General features: G+C 47.2%; 1 protein-coding gene across 2 annotated transcripts in view; it reads right to left on the minus strand.

The window, feature by feature from the left end:
- Positions 1-20,157, minus strand: part of ARHGEF6 (Rac/Cdc42 guanine nucleotide exchange factor 6) — a 712,936-nt gene that overhangs the window by 432,120 nt on the left and 260,659 nt on the right. For both annotated transcript variants that reach the window (XM_085607964.1, XM_085607965.1), the window contains exons 5-6: positions 19,613-19,814; positions 9,425-9,495 (exon numbers count right to left, since the gene is read on the minus strand). In XM_085607964.1, coding sequence (XP_085464090.1) covers positions 9,425-9,495; positions 19,613-19,814 — 273 coding nt within the window. The remainder of the gene's footprint in view (positions 1-9,424; positions 9,496-19,612; positions 19,815-20,157) is intronic.

Raw genomic sequence — 20,157 nt, forward strand, 5'->3', positions numbered from 1 at the left:
GTAGTAATAACAGTGAGAAACCCATGTGTGTTGTATCTAAATAAGATGTACTGGAACGGATACAGGTAGCCGGGGAGGCGGGTGGGCGTGTACAACTCTGCAGCTCTACATGCCAAGAACAGATGCATACTGGTAAGTAGCATATTCCGTTCGAGGCATATGAGCTGCAGATTGTACACTTAGCATAGATTATATAGCAGTACCCAACCTTAGCGGCGACCACCGGTATCCGTTGCAGTGGTTTGAAAAAGTGTCTTTAGTACAGCCTGGCCCACCCTAGCTTGCTGCTTGGAATGCACATCTACACAGTAATGTCTTGTGAAGGTGTGCGGTGTAGACCATGTGGCTGCTTTGCAGATGTCATCTAAGGGTATATTCCCTAGAAAAGCCATAGAAGCCCCTAACTTTCTGGTAGAGTGGGCTTTAGGCGGAACAGATAATGTTCTTTTTGCCTTTTGATAGCAAATTTGTATGCACTTTACAATCCACCTAGCTATCCCTGATTTAGAAATGGGGTTGCCTTTATGTGGTGGAGAGAAGGAAACTAACAATTGTTTAGTCTTCCTGAAGGGTTGCGTTCTTTGTATGTAGTATAGCAAAGCCCTTTTCACATCGAGTGTGTGTAAGGCCCTTTCTGCAACAGATTGAGGTTGCGAGAAGAAGACAGGTAATTCCACCGATTGATTGAGATGGAAGGGGGAAATGACCTTGGGCAGAAACTTCGGATTTGTGCGAAGTATGACCTTGCTGTGATGTATTTGTATGAAGGGTTCCTGTATAGTGAACGCTTGTATTTCACCAACCCTTCTAAGGGAAGTGATAGCTACGAGAAAAGCTGTTTTCCAGGTGAGAAACTGTAGCTCACATTTATGCATTGGTTCGAAGGGCGGACCCATTAGTCGTGTAAGAACTAAATTTAGATTCCATACAGGGGAAGGTGGTGCCCTGGGAGGAATTACTCGTTTAAGGCCTTCCATAAAGGCTTTAATAGCGGGCACTCTGAAGAGTGATAAATGCTGTCTGTTTTGTAGATAAGCAGCGATCGCTGCTAGGTGTAGGCGTATGGATGAATATGCCAGGTTACACCTGTGAAGATGGAGCAGATAGCATATAATGTGCTGTATGGATGCATCTAAAGGGTTGATTGTATTGTTACGGCAGTAAATTACAAATCTTTTCCACTTTGCGGCATAGCATGCTCTAGTGGTAGGACGTCTGGCTTCCATGATGATGTTCATGCAATCAGGGGGAAGGTTAAGGTATCCGAATTCTAAGATTTCAGGAGCCAGATCGCCAGGTTGAGCTGAGCTGGGTCCGGGTGCCTGATTTCTCCATGGTTCTGGGTTAGGAGGCATGGGGATAGGTGCAGTTTTTGATGTGGTACCACTGACAGTTGTAGTAGCGTGGTGTACCACGGCTGCCTGGCCCACGTCGGAGCTACTAGAATGAGTGTTAGGGAGTGTTGTTGTAGCTTCCTTACCACTAATGGAATTAGTGGGAGAGGTGGAAAGGCGTATGCAAATCTGCCTGACCAGTTCATCCATATCGCATTGCCCTTGGACAATGGGTGTGGGTATCTGGCGGCGAACCTTGGGCATTTTTTGTTTTCGTGGGTGGCGAAGAGGTCTATCTGAGGATGCCCCCACTGTTGGAAGAATGGGTGAAGAACTTGTGGATGCAGTTCCCATTCGTGTAGTTGTTGCGTTTGTCTGCTGAGCAGATCTGCCATGGTGTTTTGTACGCCTGGAATGTGCTGTGCCAGGAGAAAGATGTTTTGGGGAATTGCCCATCTCCATATGCTCTGGGCTAAGCGGGAGAGCTGGGGAGAGTGTGTCCCCCCCTGTTTTTGGATATAATACATTGCAGTCATGTTGTCTCTGCGAATGAGGACTGCTTTGCCCGAAATCTGTTTTTGGAAAGATTTTAGGGCTAGAAAGATCGCCAAGAGCTCCAGATGGTTGATGTGGAGCGATTTTTGCTGTGGCGTCCATAGACCTTGCATTGTGAGGTGTAGGAGGTGCGCTCCCCAGCCGGAGAGCGATGCGTCCGCTGTTAGAATCACCTGAGGAACCGGGTCCAGGAACGGCAGCCCTTTGGAAAGGTTTGTGGTGTTCCACCACTGCAGAGAGTGATGTGTGCGGCCGTCCACCAACACCAGATCCGTCAGCTGACCCTGGGCTTGGTTCCACTGTTGTGCTAGGCACTCTTGAAGTGGACGCATGTGGAGTCTTGCATGGGGCACTATGAAGATGCAAGACGCCATCATTCCTATGAGCTTCATAAACACTCTTGCTGGAAGAGAGTGTTGGGGAAGGAATGTTTTGCATAAGGCTTGAATGCTTGTGATTCTGGCTGAGTTTGGATAGGCAATACCTTTGGAGGTGTCTATAGTGGCCCCGAGATATTGCTTTGTGTGAGATGGTATGAGGTGGGACTTTTGGTAGTTCACCGTGAAGCCTAGCTGGTGGAGCAGTTGGATGGTGCTGTTTGTATGTTGCACACATTGGTGGTAGGACGCTGCTTTTATCAGCCAGTCGTCTAAGTAAGGGAAGACGTGAATATGTTGACGTCTGAGGTGTGCTGCTACTACCGCTAGGCATTTGGTAAACACCCGTGGTGCGGTGGTGACCCCGAAGGGGAGAACCGTGAATTGGTAATGTTGCCCGTCCACCACGAACCTGAGGTATTTCCTGTGAGAGGGGTGTATTGGAATGTGAAAGTATGCGTCTTTCAGATCCAAGGTTGTGAGAAAGTCTCCCTGACAGAGGAGCGAGAGGACTTGTTGTAGGGTGACCATGTGGAAATGGTCTGAATGTATGTAGGCATTTAGAGGCCGGAGGTCCAGAATGGGCCTGAGGGTCCCGTCTTTCTTTGGTATTAGGAAATATAGGGAGTAGACCCCTAGATTTTGCTGATTGACGGGGACCTGCTCTATAGCGTGTTTTTGGAGGAGGGAGAGTACCTCCTGTTTGAGCAGTGTGGAATGTTCTTGAGACATTGGACGGTGCCTTGGTGGGATATTGGGTGGGGTAGATGTTAGCTCGAGACAGTACCCTGACCGAATGATTTGGGTCACCCATTTGTCCGATGTTATGGACTCCCATGCGTGGATAAAGTTTTGTAGTCTGCCCCCGACCGGAGTGGGATGGTCTGGGGGGAGCGGAGGGAAGTCATTGTGTGGGCGGGGTGGCAGAACGGGTGGTGTTAGTTTTGCCCCTGCCCTTATTGTTGTTGCCTCTGTAACCACCCCTTTGGTTGCCCTTTGAAAAGGTATTTTGAGGAGGGGACTTGTAGGAGGTAGAGGCGCTATCGGTGGAGAAGCCTCTGCCTGTGCCACGAAAGGAGGAGCGTCGAAAGGAACGTTTAGAGGCTTGTGTTTGGAGTGCCCCCATAGACTTTGCTGTGTCTGTGTCCTTTTTCATCTTTTCCAACGCTTCGTCTACCTTTGGCCCAAAGAGAGTTTGTTGGTCAAAGGGGTGATTGAGTATGGACGCCTGGACTTCAGGCTTGAACCCTGAGATCCTGAGCCAGGCATGGCGACGAAGCAGGACACTGGTATTTATGGCTCTAGAAGCAGTGTCGGCTGCATCGAGGGCACACTTAATGGAGGTGTTTGTAATTAGTTTACCCTCCTGTATTAGTTCATGAGCTCTACGCTTGTGTTTCTCGGGAAGGTGCTGCATAAGAGCCTCAAGTTCGTCGTAGTGTGCTCTGTCATAGCGCGCAAGTAGCGCTTGTGTGTTTGCAATGCGCCACATGTTTGCAGCTTGAGAGGCGGTGCGTTTGCCAGACGCGTCTAGGAGTTTGGATTCCTTGTCTGGCGGTGGGGCTTCTCCTGAGGACTGGGAGTTAGCCCGCTTTCTAGCTGTAGAGACAACTAGGGAATCTAAGGGAGCAGGGCCCTTAATGTATGCAGGGTCTGTGGGTGCCGCCTTGTACTTTTTCTCTATTCTAGGGTTTAGTACCCTGGCCCTGACAGGGTCTTTGAACACCTCTGCGGCATGCTTGGTGACACCCTTAAGCATGGGTAAAATAGATGTGGATTTGTCCTGTATGTCAAATGTGTCCAGTAAGAAGTCGTCTTCCACTGGTTCACTGTGCATGTCCACCCCATGGTAGTGTGCTGCTCTCTGCACTAAATGATGAAACCCTAAGGAGTCCTCTGGAGGAGACGGCCTGGATGGGTATAGGTCGTCCTGAGGCATATCGGGTATATCAGGGTTATTGTAATCCTCCCATGGGTCTGGGGTCCCCGGTGGAGTGGGATCCATTGGGGCGTCCGCCGGGTAATTGTCCGGGTCCCCGTCGTCCGGATCTGGGGACGGGGTCGGAGAGTAATGAGGTAAAGGTGGCGGAGACCTGGGAGGGGGAGGGGGTGGAAGAGGTGGAGGAGGCAGGGGAGGAGGTAGTGGGGAGGGCACTCTGAGGGGAGAAGTAGCAGAGTCCTTCCGTTTGGGCGGTGGAGGAGGAGCCGGAGTATCAAGGCGTCTTTTCTTGATAATTAAAGTCAATAGCCCAGTCTTTGGATCTTTGGACAGAGTCTTTTGTAAAGGGTCTGGTGTAAACAGAGCCAATGGTGTCGAATCGTCCGTCGGCACCGATGATTTTGGAACCGAGGGCTTCGATGGTTTCTGTGCGCCATGCTTTTTTGGGGCCTCCGTTTTTTTCGGCGTCGAGGGAGTTTTCGGCGCCGGAGCGTCGGTGCCGACTGATTTGTGTTTGTGTTTGGTCGGCGCCGAGAGTCCAGGCTTCGGCACCGGTGGCTTCGGAGTCGAGCTGGATATTACTTTCTTCGGTGCCGGATGCTGTTTTTCGGCACCGGGCGTCGGCTGGCTCGATCCCGAGCTGCCGTGAGACTTTGGAGGCTTCGACACCGGGCCCGAAGGTGGGGTGATAGAAGCTTTGGTCTTGGTTTTGCCCAGGCCAGCAGGCGAGGGTGTAACCTGAGTCTCTTTGGTTTTGGGCGCGGGGGTGGGAGGGGGCACAGTACTCACGACCCGCTGCGCCGGTGTGATGTCCTCCACGTCGGAGTCGTCGGCCTCGGAAGCGCTGACGACGTCTTCCTCCTGCTCGGTGTGTATTTGCCCCGAAGCTTCGGCGCCGTCTCCGAAGATGTCCGGTGGAGCTGCAGATGATGAGTGCGCCATGGTGCGTCGAGCTCTTCGATCTCGGATGGTCTTCTTCGATCGAAAAGACTTACAGGCGGGGCAGTCTCTGGCCTCGTGTTCTGGAGAGAGGCAAAGATTACACACCTGATGCAGGTCGTGTGGGGAAATTTAGACCCACATTTTGGGCACTTTTTGAACGGAGTCCTTTCCATCGGCCGGGACCGGAGTCGAGGAGGGCCCGAAGGCCGGTGCCGATGTACGGGATGGAGAAAGTGCCGCTTCGAGAGATGAAGATGATGATGAAGAAACTCGAAGAAACGAGGATTTTCCGTCGAGGCTGGAACCGTAGAAGTTCGAAGCCGGAGCACGAAGTATCACATCCGAGCCCGATGGCGGAAAAAAACAATCTGAGGATGGAGCCGAAGCCCATGCGCAGTACGGACCGAAGGAGGAGTCACCAAACTCGTGACTTCCAAAGACTGTCCAAAGAACAAAAACAAACTGCAAACATCCAGGCCCAACACCAGATGGCGATCTATGCTAAGTGTACAATCTGCAGCTCATATGCCTCGAACTGGATTTATTTGATTGGTTTGACAAATTCTAAAAGGGTCAGGCAGAATAAGTTACTTACCTTTTGTACCGCTTTTTCTGCTAGAGACTGTCTAATTGCAGATTACTCAACTTAGAATATTCCTCAGGCATCAGACTGGACCTGGAAAATCTTGAGGAGTAACCCTGTGCACCAGTAGGTGGCGTTGGTCGACTCCATGTCTGCATCAAAAGTGAGGATGCGGTACCCACAGAAGCACCAACCGGCATGCTGACATCAGTTTCTCTCGTGACCATTTTATTGCCAAAAATACAGACACGTAAAAAACAATATTTAACCAGTGTGCAGCCCCTAATGGGATTTTTTAGGTTCACAGAACGGGGACGATGGGAGGTTGGGCGAGGACTCTGCGGTTAGAGTCTTTACCGGGAAACCTTTTACTGGGGGTTAATAACTGGTTCTTTTGATAGACTTCTTACCACAGATTCCTCACCTTAGAATAGATACACAAGCAATACCTATCAGGAAGTGGGTCTGCGAATTGGCTTAAACTAAAACATTCTTTAGAACAGAGTGGGCGAAATGCCCGCCTCAAAGGACCCGACTGTTCAAAGCGGTAGTGCTTTGTGAACATGTGGAATGGCACCCACATGGCAGGTTGGCAGATGTTCAGGAAAGGTATCCCGTGCATTAACACAGAAGTGACGGGATTGGCTCTGGTGGAATGGGCCCAAAAGCCCTCAAGGCTTCCTAGCTAATGTGTAGCAGATCTTAATGCAGAGTAAGATCCATCGTGAGATGGTCCACTTCTGCACAGCCTAGCGTTTCTTTGCCCCAGTAAACTCAATGAAGAGCTCACCATCCACCCAATGGTCTTTGGTGCGATCGATATACAAAATGAGAGTTCTCTTTGGGTCCAGATAATGGAGTCTCTTCCTCTTTAGAAGGATATGGTGGAGGGAAAAAGGAAGGCAATATGGTGTTCTTGCAAACATGAAAGGCGGTGACCACCTTCGGAAGGAAAGAGGCACGCGTCGAAAGGACCAGTTTGTCTGGCAAAAAGGGGATATACGAAGGGTTAACCAAGAGAACTTGAAGTTCGCTAAGCCTCCTAGCTGATGTAATGCCACCAGGAAACTCATATTGATTGTAAAAAGCCGGAGAGAACAACTGGGCAGAGGCTCAAAGGGAGAAAATATGAGGTATCTGAGGAACAGATTGAAGTCCCATTGGGGAATCATGAAAGGGGGTAGGAGGGAACAAATTCTGTAAACCTTCTAAAAAACAAGTCACAACTGGTGACTCGAACAGGGACGGTTGCCAAGAAAGCCGAAATAGGTGAATGGTTACCCTTAACAGTGCCTAGTGCTAGGTCTTGCTAGGCTATCAATAAAACCAACAGCAATACCTCAGAAAGATCAGCAGAAAGGGGGTCCACATGACATGATTAACAACAAGTTGCAAACTTATCCAGGGGCAGTTTATACAGTCATAGTGGAGGGATACCTGGCTGCTAAGATGACATCACAGACCTCGGGAGGAAGATCAAAAACCCTAAACTGTTGCTGTTCAATCTCCAGGCATGCATTTGGAGAGTGCGCATTATCGGGTACAGGATCCTGCTATGTTGCTGTAACAGAAGATCCTCCCAGGGGGGCAGCCTAATTGGAGGACAAATACTCATGCTCAGGAGATTGCGATACCATACTCTCAGTGCCCAATCTGCAGCCACTTGAATGGCATGGGCCGGTCAGCCTGAGAACTCAGGGCAGGAGTGGTATCAGCGGAAAGGTGTCCAGAGTGCCATTTGATGCGGGACACTTCTCCGAGCAGGACACGCTCTGGAAACTCCAGCACACAGAAGTGATAACGTTGCATGGTCCTGGCATTGCCAAACAGATCAAGCCAAAGTTCTCCCCACTCTTGAAAGCAACCTTGTGCCACCTACAGATGTAATCGTTATTCGTGATCCACAAGGCATCAATGGCTGTGTTCACCTGCTCTGGCATTCAGGGAACCCGCCAAGTACTGCACGACCAGGAAGATGTCCTGGTGCTCCAGCAAAGTCAAGAGGTGCAAAGTCTCCTGGCACAGGCTCCATGACCCCACTCTGCCAAACCCGGATTGCTGCCATACCACATGGCGGTGGTGTTGTCTGCTTCCCTAAACCAGCATTCCTTTGATGGATGGGAGAAAGGTTTTCAATTCCAAGCAGGTAGCCCTCAGCTCCAGAAGAATACTGCGATGCTGAGCTTCTGCTGGAGACCAGAGACCTTTTATCTTTACCTCTCCCAGATGGCTGCCCCAACCTAGTAGTGATGCATCAGTCACCACTGTCAATTCTGGTTGGGGGAAGGGAGAGAGGTCTACCACTGACCAAATTGTGATTCGGTAGCCACCACTGCAGATATTTTGCAGTCTCCCACGAAATCTGGACCAGGTCGAAAAGATTCCCCTGATGATGTGTTCCCTGTGACTTCCGATTCCACTGGAGAGCCCTCATATGCCATTGAGCGTGCTTCACCAGCAGGATGCAGGAGGCCATTAGACTTAGCAGCCTCAGAGTAAGTCTCACCAAAATCGAGGACTGAGGTTGAAACATCATAATCATAGCCTGAATGTCCTTGACTTTCAGCCCTGCAGGGTAAGAGCAGAACTGCACTGTAACCAGAATAGCTCAGATGAAAGGGAGCGTCTGAAAAGGAGTCAGGGGTGACTTCGCCATTTTGACAGAGACCCACAAGTGCAAAAGGTTCACAGTAGTCTGGGGGTGGGTGACGACTACCTGGGGCGAGCCCACATTTAGCAGCCAGTCTTCAAGGTAGGGGGAAGAAAGGAATCCCCCACATCCAAAGATGTGTACAACCACCACCATAACTTTTGTGAACACCCGGGGGACACAGGTTATGCCAAAGGAGACACAGCAAACTGGAAATGCTTGTGGCCCACTATGAACCGCAGGTAACTCCTGTGGGCCAGCAGCACGGGGATACAGAAGTATGTGTCTAGCAAGTCCAACTCTACCATCCAGTCTCCAGGATCGAAGGCAGACAGAACCTGAACATTTGTAATATATTTTTTCCTTGTAAGTTATTGAGAATGTGCCAACCTAGTATGAGGCAGAGGACTCTGTGTGTATGTCCACTTTCAACATTCAATTTAATCAGTTGTGTCTTTAAACACACATTCTGTATAGTGTGCATTTACTATTAGCGTGGCTTGGTGGCCAGAGAAATCAGTCACGACGTCTGCTTCACTATACGGAATGTGTGTTTCAAGACACAACTGATGACATTGAATGCTGAAAGCGGACAACACTCTGAAACTAAATTTGAGCCTTGAAAAAGTCCTGATTGGGAAGAAACGCGTCGGCTATTGGATTTTATCAGCCTGATGTGTCATCTTTTTTCAATAAAGAACAGTGTTTGAAAGAAAACGAAAATACGACTGAGAATTTCTTCGTATCATTGATAATGACTGTTGTCTAATTGACTTTGAACAGATATACAATGTGTGTGTGCGGAATTCCTCTGTCATTGATGTTGTTTTGGGTTTCCAAATAGGGAGTAGAGAGGGGTGTACTCTCTGGTTTTCCTGCACCAGTATTACTATCCCAGACTTTGTTTTGACAGGTGCGGCTGTTTGCTCTTGCCTCTGTGTATGCACTAAATCATTCAATTACCAGCACTCACCAGCGCGGCGAAGCCCTCTGGCAACAATGCACTTTACAAATCATAAACATAATTAATAATCAAAAACTTACCGCATTGTAATAATTTTTGGTAAGTTGGATGGCTTCAAATCCTTTTAAGGCTTTAGGGGAGGTTGGTTTATCTACACAAAAAACAAAAGTAAAGTAATAAAGAATTTAAAGATAATTGAATAAGTCACATATATATAACAAACTAAATGTACAGTCATAACAGCTACAACACCCTATTCTAGTCACAAATCAGGGACTGGTATCTGTTACCTTGCACATACTCCAAATATATACGCATTTATCCATTATAAAACTGACTAAAAGCAGGATTGGCCAAGGTTTTCTTACTTGTTTCTTTTTATTCCTCAGTTGATGTTTTGAAACATGGGTACTACTCGTAATGTACTACAACTTCTGTTTGTGATTGCCTTCCTGGCCGTGATGTACCGCCAAAAACATCAATAAAATGTGTTATTTAAAAAAAAGCAGGATTGGTCTTTTTGTGGAAACTACATTGACCGCAAAAGATACTTTCTGTCTTCATGTGAATGTAGTTAAACCTACCCCAAGGTTGTTGCATGAAAAGTAGGAGGGATAGTTAATCCTGCACCTGGGTAAATACCACTGGCAAAGGACATGGTCCACATTACAAACAACTGTGGTGATGCCCTTTCATTATACAGCAGTCATAACAACCCACCACTGATGTGCATGCGACACCCGAGCTACATGTACACAAACGTGCCAGCTTGGAGAGCAAAGAGGATTTTACTACTGCATAATAATGAAGCATAAAGGCATAAGTGATCTTGGCAGAACCACTGAGATAAGGGGCTGGAACATGTGGGAGCACAGAAGAATATGTGAGAACTCCTTTGTCTTTGGAATGCTTACATGCAGAGTGGCCAATTCCAGTAAGTTTCCTTGGCGCAGAGGAGGTCCTCTCGGAAACTTCTAGTGCATTGAGATTATAAAACTGAGGTCTGTTGACTTGGAAAGCGGGATTTTAGGACCTGAATGAAGGACAGACACGTCTAATTTAGTGTAGCAGTTACCGGTTTGCTGAGTCTCTTTGACCCCGACTGAGAGTCCCCCAGTCTGGAGTGGGCTAAGATGAAGTTATATCAGCCGGTGATGTATTTTCTCTGATTAATGGAATTGTGATGTGTGAGTGAATCTGTTTGCACATTAAAGTCTCCAGTGGTTATAATCATCTGATGTATTAAGTGTATATAACTTTATATCTTCTCATGCTTTCCTTTGACTCCTTGTGTCTGATAACTTGCATTTAGCAGTGCCTATTTCTTGCAGTGGACGTCCAGTATTATCATTATTATCTGCTTGTACTTTATTCTTTGTATTTTATTCTATGCATTTAACAGTTTTATTTGCTTACTTGTAAGTGTGTTATTATTGCTTGCACATGTATATATTTCTATATACATTCTATGTTGTTTCATTTGACAACTGGGAAAGCCTTTCTGTTAGAGTGTTGCACAAATAAACCCCACGCTTTATTCGGAACACTGTCTTTTAATGTGCCTCATTTTATGAGAGTGAAATCCCTTTCCAGGCATTTTTCTTGCTTCGCCATGTGTGCGTCCCCTTGTGGGAGTGTTGTATTTTCTATTATTTGGGAGTTGGAAGCCATACACTAGAGCCTATATTTTACACCTGGATTGTATCAGTGAAATACCTATATTGTTTGAGTTCATCTTATGCTATGTGTTCAGTATGAAGCAATTGGCAAGGTCATGCTGGACGCAGTGTGCCTGGACATACAGTTTGATAGTAATATAAGAGGAAGAACACGTGTATGTGATATCATCAGTGGGTGGTGACTGAGATGAGAAAGAAATGGCTGAACCTCTATGCTGCCCTCTAGTCTCTCTGAATGTTTGAAGTGAATGAAACGTGACTGGTCAGAGTATCGGTAAGTTTATGGGGTTGCTTGACTTGTACGTGAGAGAATAAAAAGGTAATTAGAAAACTAGCCATTCAACAAGGTAGTTGCTTTGGAGAGGTGGGATTTCCCATCTCTAGAGGACAGGTGGACTCTATATTTCGCCAAGTCTTGGTGTGTCCCTTTTTTAAAGCTACGCATCTTGTACGAAAGATAGGGATGCATTTATTACGCAAATTATTCCATAGTAAAGGGTAAGGGCTTGCACATAGAGCACTGCTTCTCTGTGTGGGTAGGCCGAGTTATTTATTTAAATAAACTTTAATGATGTATGGAATCCTGCATACTGTGTATTATTTAAGGTTGAAGTAGGGTTTCTTGAAAGCTCTCCTGAACATCATTTACATCAACAAAGAGACACTAATGAAGAAGCAATTTACTAGCATTAGTCACAAGGCAAGTGGTAGCAACAAATCTTAGCATACAGTCTCATGGAGCGAAGACTCCCTCGTCATCCAAGATGGGCAATGCCCTCTTTCCTGTCCATTGGTAGCATTACCTAGGTTAAAGTAACTTAGGACAAAGAAAAGACTGTCCCCAAACATGGCATACTTCTGGAATTATGTTATGTTTTATCAGTTATATCTAATCTAAAATCTAAATAGGGACGCTGCTCTGTGGTTTATAAAGTTTAGCATGTATGCATGAAATTACGTATTCTTGCTTAAATGAGACTACCTAAAAGCTTTGATATACCAAATCACGAGTCAGATGCTGTTTGAATTGAGCACAATAATCCACTTAAATAAACTCAGAGAGCACATAGTAATTTAAGAGCTACTGAAACTTAAATGAGCATACTATAAATAGTAAAATCTGCCTTAACTCGTTGGCCATATTTTTAAAACCATACAAGGTAGATAGGATGAATTCTTCCACCAGTTTTGAAAAGCTCCAACTGTATTATAGAGCCAACTTAAAACCCTAAAATAAAAGCTTGCTTGTTAATTGAAAGTCATCTAGTCTAAGCGTTTTAACAAGGAATACAATGCGTGTAACAGGGGTGTAGCTAAGTGAGTGAGATTCAGACGGTGTTTCCCAATTAGAATTTCCCAACTAAAAAAGCAATTGGCCATAGGGTGAGATGACCAAGTTTTGGGATGGACTGTTCACAAAAGGAACAAGGTCAGTACTGGTTTGCATTAGGTGGGCCTCGTTCCAAAGTGGCACATTGGGCAAAAAACAATTGGTTGGAAAGTGGGGTGTGCAAAATTCACGTAATTTGCTTTTGAGTAATTTATGTGAAATCACAGCAAAATTACATGTAATTGCTCTAGATCCAAATCAGTTGTTTGCACTATATTTTGGTGTGAAATGCATCGTCACGTAAATTTGTGGCTGCATTTAAACGAGAGCATCACGAACAACAGCCAATAGTGTTCTGTAGTTCCTGTGCATTCACTGTAAATTATTACCACAAACTGCACCATTCACTGTACATGTTTACAGCGAATAGCGCATAATTACACAAAGTGGAGTAATAGCATAATTTGGGAAATTGCACGGAACAAGAGCAATGCTAAATTATGCAGGCGTAATTTAGAAATTGCCCAAGCCTAGTTAGAATACTACCCCAAGCGCCTGCCAATGTTAGGATTTCCAAGCATTCGTCTCATCACTTTTTGGGTGTCTGATTGCCTGCAAACCTGAGAACTGAGCAGCTTTCCAAAAAGTTAGCATATTAAAAAAAGAAGTGAATTTTTACCCAGTGAATAAATACTTCTATGGGTGCAGATTCACTACTTTTTTGGTAAACCAGTCAATATATATTTAAGTTCCTGATCCAAAAAATGAAGAAATTAAAACCTCACGGTGAAATGAGAACAAGCAAAACCACCACAGACGTGGCAGACCAGCCTCAGGGCCCCTAGACTCAACTACCAAGGCAAAAATGTATTTATTTGGGGGGTGCACATCCTCAACCCGCCCCCTCCCCTCAAAGCTACGCTATTGTGTGTGTAGCATAAGGCACATGGCAGCGGCTGAGCATGACAGTGTGTTCTATATTTTTTCTGTGACAGCCCTGTGAGTGGCATCCCACCGGGCTGTGCTTTCACCCAGAGCAATCTCCACTATCATTATTTGCTTTTACCACATTGTAAGATTTCTGTACCACGCACTGATGAGGTGCAATAATCTATGTATTACTACTGCTGCAATGCTCTTACTAGTGATGGCAGCCCTGCCAAGTACCACGCATAAAGGGTTAGACTAACGCATTTTAGTGCTGACATGTCTCAGTGCCTCACATCGAATGGGGGGTCGTGGGGCAGCGCCTTGCCTGTTGTTTTCTGGCAAGGCGCCTGCGCCAATGTAACCATGCAGCAGTGGTTGCTCAGTGAGACTGGAGTAGCAGAGACACTAGGGCGGCGGCCTTCAGCTTTTTTTAGGCTACTGCCCCGCCCTCGCAAAATTGACTTCCATGTGCGAAGTAAAGTAACCGAAAGTCGGATGGATGTTGCGTCAGGCATGTAATAGTGTTTTTGGTCTACTGCGGCAAATACGGTACAGTAAAGCATTTTCATCCGGTATTTGCCCTGTGAGCCACCTGCAGCTTATCCCCACTGTCAAATTTAGTCAGTGCTTTAAATGGGCATGTGCTGTCCTGATGATGGAGAATGCAGCACAAGGATTACTACAGCGCCTGGCCCTCAAATTACTTTCCAAATCTGTTATTTCAAAATTGCTCTATTTGATTAGTGGTTTAGAGAGACATGAGGTTCACTTAACCACCGCAGGCAGAGTGCACTGCAGAGATTGTAAAAAGTCAACTTCATACGGCCTCACTCATCATTAAACTGCCTCACCCAGACAGCCTCATGTCGCAGAGAGGAGAGAGACAGACATCTGGCGGAAGGGAGCAGAGAAGAAAGATAGCTAAGGAGTAAGAAAGGAGAGCTAGCAAAGCAGACTGCTGTATGGATGAAGAGAGGGAGAAATAATGGAGAAAGTCAAAAGAGTTCAGATGGGCTAGAACGAAAGAATGGAAAAAAGGGAATGAAGGAGGGAGGAAGTAAATTAAAGAAATTAGTTCAAAGGGAAACAGGAGTGAATGGCAAAGTGAAGGATGGACAAAGGAAGGAGAGAGTATATCAGTAATTTCCAAGATTGTACCAACAAGAGAACGGATAGGGCGTCCCATGCACTATCTTAGTTCAACACTGAAGAGGTCTGCTTTAAAGGTGAGTGGTAAAGCACAAGTCTGATTTCTAAAGGAATTGGTAAACCTCACAGAGAATCCACTGATGGAGTTTCTTCACTATTGGAAAGGTATGGTGAAGAAAATGCTCCGCCCATCATCTCTTTGTGTTTGCTTTGTTCGCCCTAAGTTGTCAGGATATGCCCAGATGTGGGATTCTTTCTCACTTTGACAATGGATTCAAGCTACCCTGGCTGATAATGGTGTTACCCCGAAACCGGTACCAGGATGCTTGATTCTGGTCCAGGGAAGACCTGGTTCGGCAGTTCGGGCTGGACTGTTACCATAAGGAACAGGGTCAAGACTGATTTGCATATGGCTGGGTCTGAACTGGGGTGGTGAAGTGAGCTAAAGAACGATGATGGATTTAACCCAGATCTGTGACTGGGGGTGAATGTCTGAAACGTTTCAGCGCTCCGTCCATCATCTCCTTGTGTTTGCTTTGAAGAAAATGGTACTGCAGATTCTACTCCGGTTTTAGTACTTCATTAAGAAAAAGAAAGATTTTATGTTACTGCCAGACTCTAAACTAGGCAAAGGCCTCCCCACTCCTAGAGGCAAAGCAAGGCCCTTTAATAGTCGAAATCTGCAAATGTCAGTGTCCGATGCAGCAGGCAGTCACTGATTGGTAATGTGGGGGGTTTACTTAGGACAGGTCATCTTAACTGTTTCTCACCCTTCACCATGGTCTAGAATATTTCCCCAACACAATGGCCAAAGGGTACACAGTAGGGAGAACATGTAGATGTCATGCTGGTTGGCCTGTATCATTTTATAAAAGGGATAGGTTAGTAGCCAAGCATGAGCAGAATACATAGCAACATTTAGATACTACAAGTAAGGAGATTTTGAAAAATTAATAGGGTTTTCTTTTTCCTCATTGAAGTACACACAATTTTAGGCAGAAGATGGCTAAAAGAAAGCAATTTTCCTGCCTGAATTGGGTCTGTTGGCATGTATGGACCAATTCAGGAGCACTTTAGCCATATTATTACATTTTCTAGACTATTACAATGATCAGAAGGGGCCATTACCTCATTGTCCGTTGTCCTCTCACAGTCCTTATATTTGAGTTTATCTCCACTCATGCAGAACCTAATTACCAAACTTGACTTTTCCTTCCCAATCCAAGATGGCCCCAAACCAAAGGGTATACATAGATCACTTCCTGCAAAAAACTTTGTTTCTTTTTCCTCTAGCCAATTACCATCTTGGCTACAGGTAAGTTTTTCTATTTCGCTTTTTGGGGTTTCAGGACTGCTATAGCGGTTGTTGTTGTTTTTTTTGTGTGGTCACACTCGCGTGCAGGGCATGCAAGACTAAGAGGGGCTTCTGTGGCCTGCTGGGAGGCCTGTGACAGCCTCAGGGAGATTTTTCTTATTTTGTTGTGTAGTTGCCCATTATTCCCAGAGTTGTGTTTTTTGGCTGCTGTGGACTGGCGAGGGGTGCGCTGCACATTCTTCTGCCTATGTGTTTCTCAGAGGTCAGCTGACGCATGGCGTCTGCCTGACCTAACAATGGTGCCCCTCTTTGCAGGTTCGGCCGTCTCGTATCGCCTGTCCTTGGTGGTGGGGCAGAGCAGGCGACAGGAGGCAGCATTTTCATGGTTTCCCAGACTGGCTTTTCGGGAAGTCCTGTGCCGGTCTGGTTCCCATTTCATGACTGCAGTGTTCAATGCTGTTGGAGATTCCGGTCTCTCTGGTGTAGTTTCTTGGGCTGCCATGAGTGATTCTATGGCCCTCCCTGGGGTGGCTGGGCTTTCTCCTAGGGCTGCTTTTACCCGGCCTCCAGGACTTTCTTGCGGCTGCAGTGGGGCTGTATTGCAGACCTGGGTTGGATCCTTCCGTGGAGGGGTTGGGTTGCCCCAACAGGCTGTTGTCCTTTTTCCTCTTTTTTTGTTGTTGCATTGTTTGCTGCCCCATCCACTGTGCCATTAGGGGCTGGTTCTGTGGACAAGTGGCTTGCTCTTGGAGCACTCCTGGGGCTAGTTTTCCTGCTCCTGTGCTGGGCTGGGGGCTGGGTTATCAGTCCGCGCTTTGCTCTGACTCTGGGGGGTCACATTGGGTTTCTCGAGTTCACGGTCTAGTGGCCACTTCATTCTTGTCCTTCTTGCCTGTCAGTGCAGCACGTGGTGGGTGTAGCTCCGTCTCTGTTGCTGGGTAACATGGGGATGCGGGCTCGCCAGAATATTTGGATACATGCTGTCCTTTCTCTTCTGTTCTTTTGGGGGACATAGGCTGCCTTCCTCTCTCCTGGGTGGATTTTCCTTGGGGGGGTTGTCCTGTTTTTTTTCGGGTTCCAGCTGGAGTCGGGTGGATCCAGGCAAACACAACAAGATGATGGACGGAGTCCTGAAACTTTTCAGCCACTCACCCCAGTTAATAGATCTGGGTTGAATCCATCGTTTTTTTGCTCACTATGTCCCCCAGATTGGACCCAGCCATATGCAAGTCAGTCTTGACCCTGCTCCTCATGGAAACAGTCCAGCCCAAAACTGCCAGGCCAGGTCCTCCTTGGACCCGAAATAAGCAACCTGGGACCGGTTGTGGAGTATCACCCCTCTTCAGCCAGGTTAGCTTGAATCCAGTTGCACAGTGAGCAAAGGACCCACATCTGGGCATACCCTTGGCCACTTGGGGTGGGTATGCCCAGACATGGGTCACATGCTCACCATGCCACTGGGGTCAAGCTAGCCTGGCTGATGAGGGGTGATACCCCAAAATAGTCCCAGGCGGCTTGTTTCCGGTCCAGGGAGGGCCTGGCATTTCGGACTGGACTGCTCCCACTGGGAGGAGGGTCAAGACTGATATGCATACGGCTGGGTCCAAACTGGTATGGCATGGTAAGCAAAAAAACCAAAAGATTTAGTCCCAGATCTCTGCACTGGAGAGTGAATGTTTGACATTGTTCAGCATTTTATCCATCAATTGTATTTATTTGTTGGGTGGATCCTCCCTGCTCTGGACTACAGGGGAGTACTTTGGTTTCTCCCTCTTGTGTCTTTTCGGTTGAGGTCTCTCCGGCTGCTTCTTCCTCTCTTCCGGCAGGCGGCTTCCTGCCATCTGTTGTTTTTATGGTTGCTTCTTTCTCTGTCCTGGTTCTTACATCTCCCCTGCAGTTCCTCTGTTTCATGGCCCAGGGTTTCCCAGGGTGCTATCCTCAGAATGGGCCAATTTTTCCCTTTGGAGGGGTGCCTGTCTTCCCCGTTGTGCCATCTCCCACAACATCAGAACCATTTGTCTCATGTGTGTGAGTTCCTGGTTCCAGTGCCTCCTCCATTCCACTGGGTCCTCTGTGGTGGTTGGGCCCTGCTCTTTTGTCTGGTGTTTCTTCGTTGGTTCCTCTTTCCAGGCCCGAATCTCACGACAGTTGCTGGTGGAATCGATGGGTTCCCCTCTAGGGATTTCCATTGCTCCTGGGTGGTGGCCTCAGTTTGGGTCACTTCTGTCTTCCACGGGGGATGGGCTGGCAGCTGTTCTGTTGGCCTTTTTGTTTTCCGTTCCCTGTTGTTGCCCATGGCAGGGCGGTGTGTGCCCCTCTCTTTTTTCTCCTATTTCCGAAGATTTCGCCACTGGGCTATTTCCCAGCTCCTGGCTCGCTGCCATGTTTCTTCCTGAAGGGTCTTCGGGCCGGTCGATGCCCTGGTCGGTCCGTTCTCTGGGCTGTTGGGTTTGGAGCTGGACTTTTTCAGTCCTTTCTTCTTCTGTTCGGTCTCTTGGCTGGTCCCATCATCGGGTGCTTGGGCTGAGGTTACCCTGGCTGTTACATGGCTCAGAGTCTTCTTTCTTGTTTTCTGCCCATTCCTCATCTCCCTCTGGTGGTTCAGTTGGCGGTGATGCCCTGGCAGTGCTTCGTGGCACCCTTGGTTCCTGTGGCTTAGCCTCCTGTTGGTGCAGCCATATATAGTGGTGCCACTTCCCCTGTCCCCACAGTGTCTGCCTCTTCTTCCTCTGGCCACGCTTATCAGGTTGAGCTTCGTGGTCTGGCTCTGGTGTGGTGGGCCTTCTGGGTGCGTGGGTGTTCTTTGGCTGTGGCAGCCCTGATCCCACAGTCCTGTCAGCCATCTCCCCTTGCTGCTTCTGGCCATCATTGGGCGGCTTTTTTCTGTCTAGTGTCTGCTTGTTCTAGAGCTACTGTGTGCGGGCTGGAGGCCCTTCGGGGACATTTTCTGCTGGATTTGGCAGTGTCTGCCCCTGAAGCCAGAGGACAGCTGTTTGGGATTTTTTGGGGGCAGGTGTTCTGTGTGAGCTCGTCTGGTGGCTCGCTCACTGCGGACTAGGTTTTTCCCTCCCCAGTGCTGGGTTGGGTTTTCCTCTTGTTTGGCTTGGTTAGCAGCGTGCTCCATTTGCGCCTTTGGGGTTGGCTAACTTCTGGGTTCCTTTTGCCACGATCTGTTCTAGTGGCTGTTTCTTCAGGGTGTCGGGAGGGGATGCTTGAGGCTTTGTTGCCCTCCCCTCCACTCCTTCGGGTGGTTTAAGGACGGTGTGGTCTCCTCATTTGCTTTGGATTATTAGGTTGCCTTACCCGCCTTTGGTCCACCTCCTGTGTCTGGCGCTGAGGGTGTTTCCAATTTGTGGGTGTCCCTTGTACACTCACTATTTATGTTCTATTCTCTGCTTTGTTTTGCAGTTCTGTGGCTTTGTTGGTCTCTCATTGTCTGGTGGAGAGGGCGCTCACCATCTCCCTCTCTCTCTTTCGCTCTCTCTCTCTCTCTCCTTGGCCCCATTGATTTGGCTTCGCCTTTCTCTTTCGTTTTTGTTTTGAAATGAACCCCAATTATCCTCCCTTTCCTTCAAAAGATTTCTGCTTCTAATCAACACGTTACTCCAGGTGGCTGAGTAAAAATAGTAAATACCACTTGAGGGGCGATTGTAAGAATAGATCTACTAACTGCTAATCAATCCAAATCATGGCACATAATAAAATGCAAAAACCCCAGTGTCAGAGAGACTGCATCTAGTTTTTTACAGACTTGCATTTTCATTCTGGGGAAAGGTTACATACACGCCTAGGTCGAGGGACTGTTGATAGTAACACTGCATTTATCTGACTTTTTGCCTGCAGAATGAACCAGAACTTCACTTACCAGCAGGCTTGATTTCTTTTACGTAGTTGCTGGGAAACCAGCCTGTTTTCCCAGTCAAGTTTCCTTCCCACCATCCGCCGTCTTCCACTCTTGTGACATAAATGACATCTCCTTTAGAAAATGAAAGCTCATCTTCATTGTTCTGCTTAAAATTGAATTTGGCCTTCACAACAATCTGAAAACTACCGTTTTCGGTCATTTCCTAAGAAAGGAAAAAAAGGAAAGCTCTGTCATTATCAGGAAATAACGCATTTAAAAAATGCCGACTGATATTTTTCTCCATATATCATATATCATTTGCATTCAGTTTTGGATATTTTGTGTACTACTGCATACCGCATTTCCGCACCTCGCAAACCTTTGAGGAAGGGGTACAAAGACATGGTCAAGTGTATTGCACAATCGTTCCCTCTGTACCGTTTGTCAACATACAACTGTGGGCGGCGTGGCGAGGCTGAAGTTGTTTAGTGACAACAGTTAGGGGTAGTAACCCTTTGGTACCCCAGGACCAGTCTTTGTTACCCCTTCGGGCCTTATTACAATGA

This window comes from Triturus cristatus, chromosome 5_2 (assembly GCF_964204655.1).
Source record: "Triturus cristatus chromosome 5_2, aTriCri1.1, whole genome shotgun sequence".
In the NCBI taxonomy this organism is placed as follows: Eukaryota; Metazoa; Chordata; class Amphibia; order Caudata; family Salamandridae; genus Triturus; species Triturus cristatus.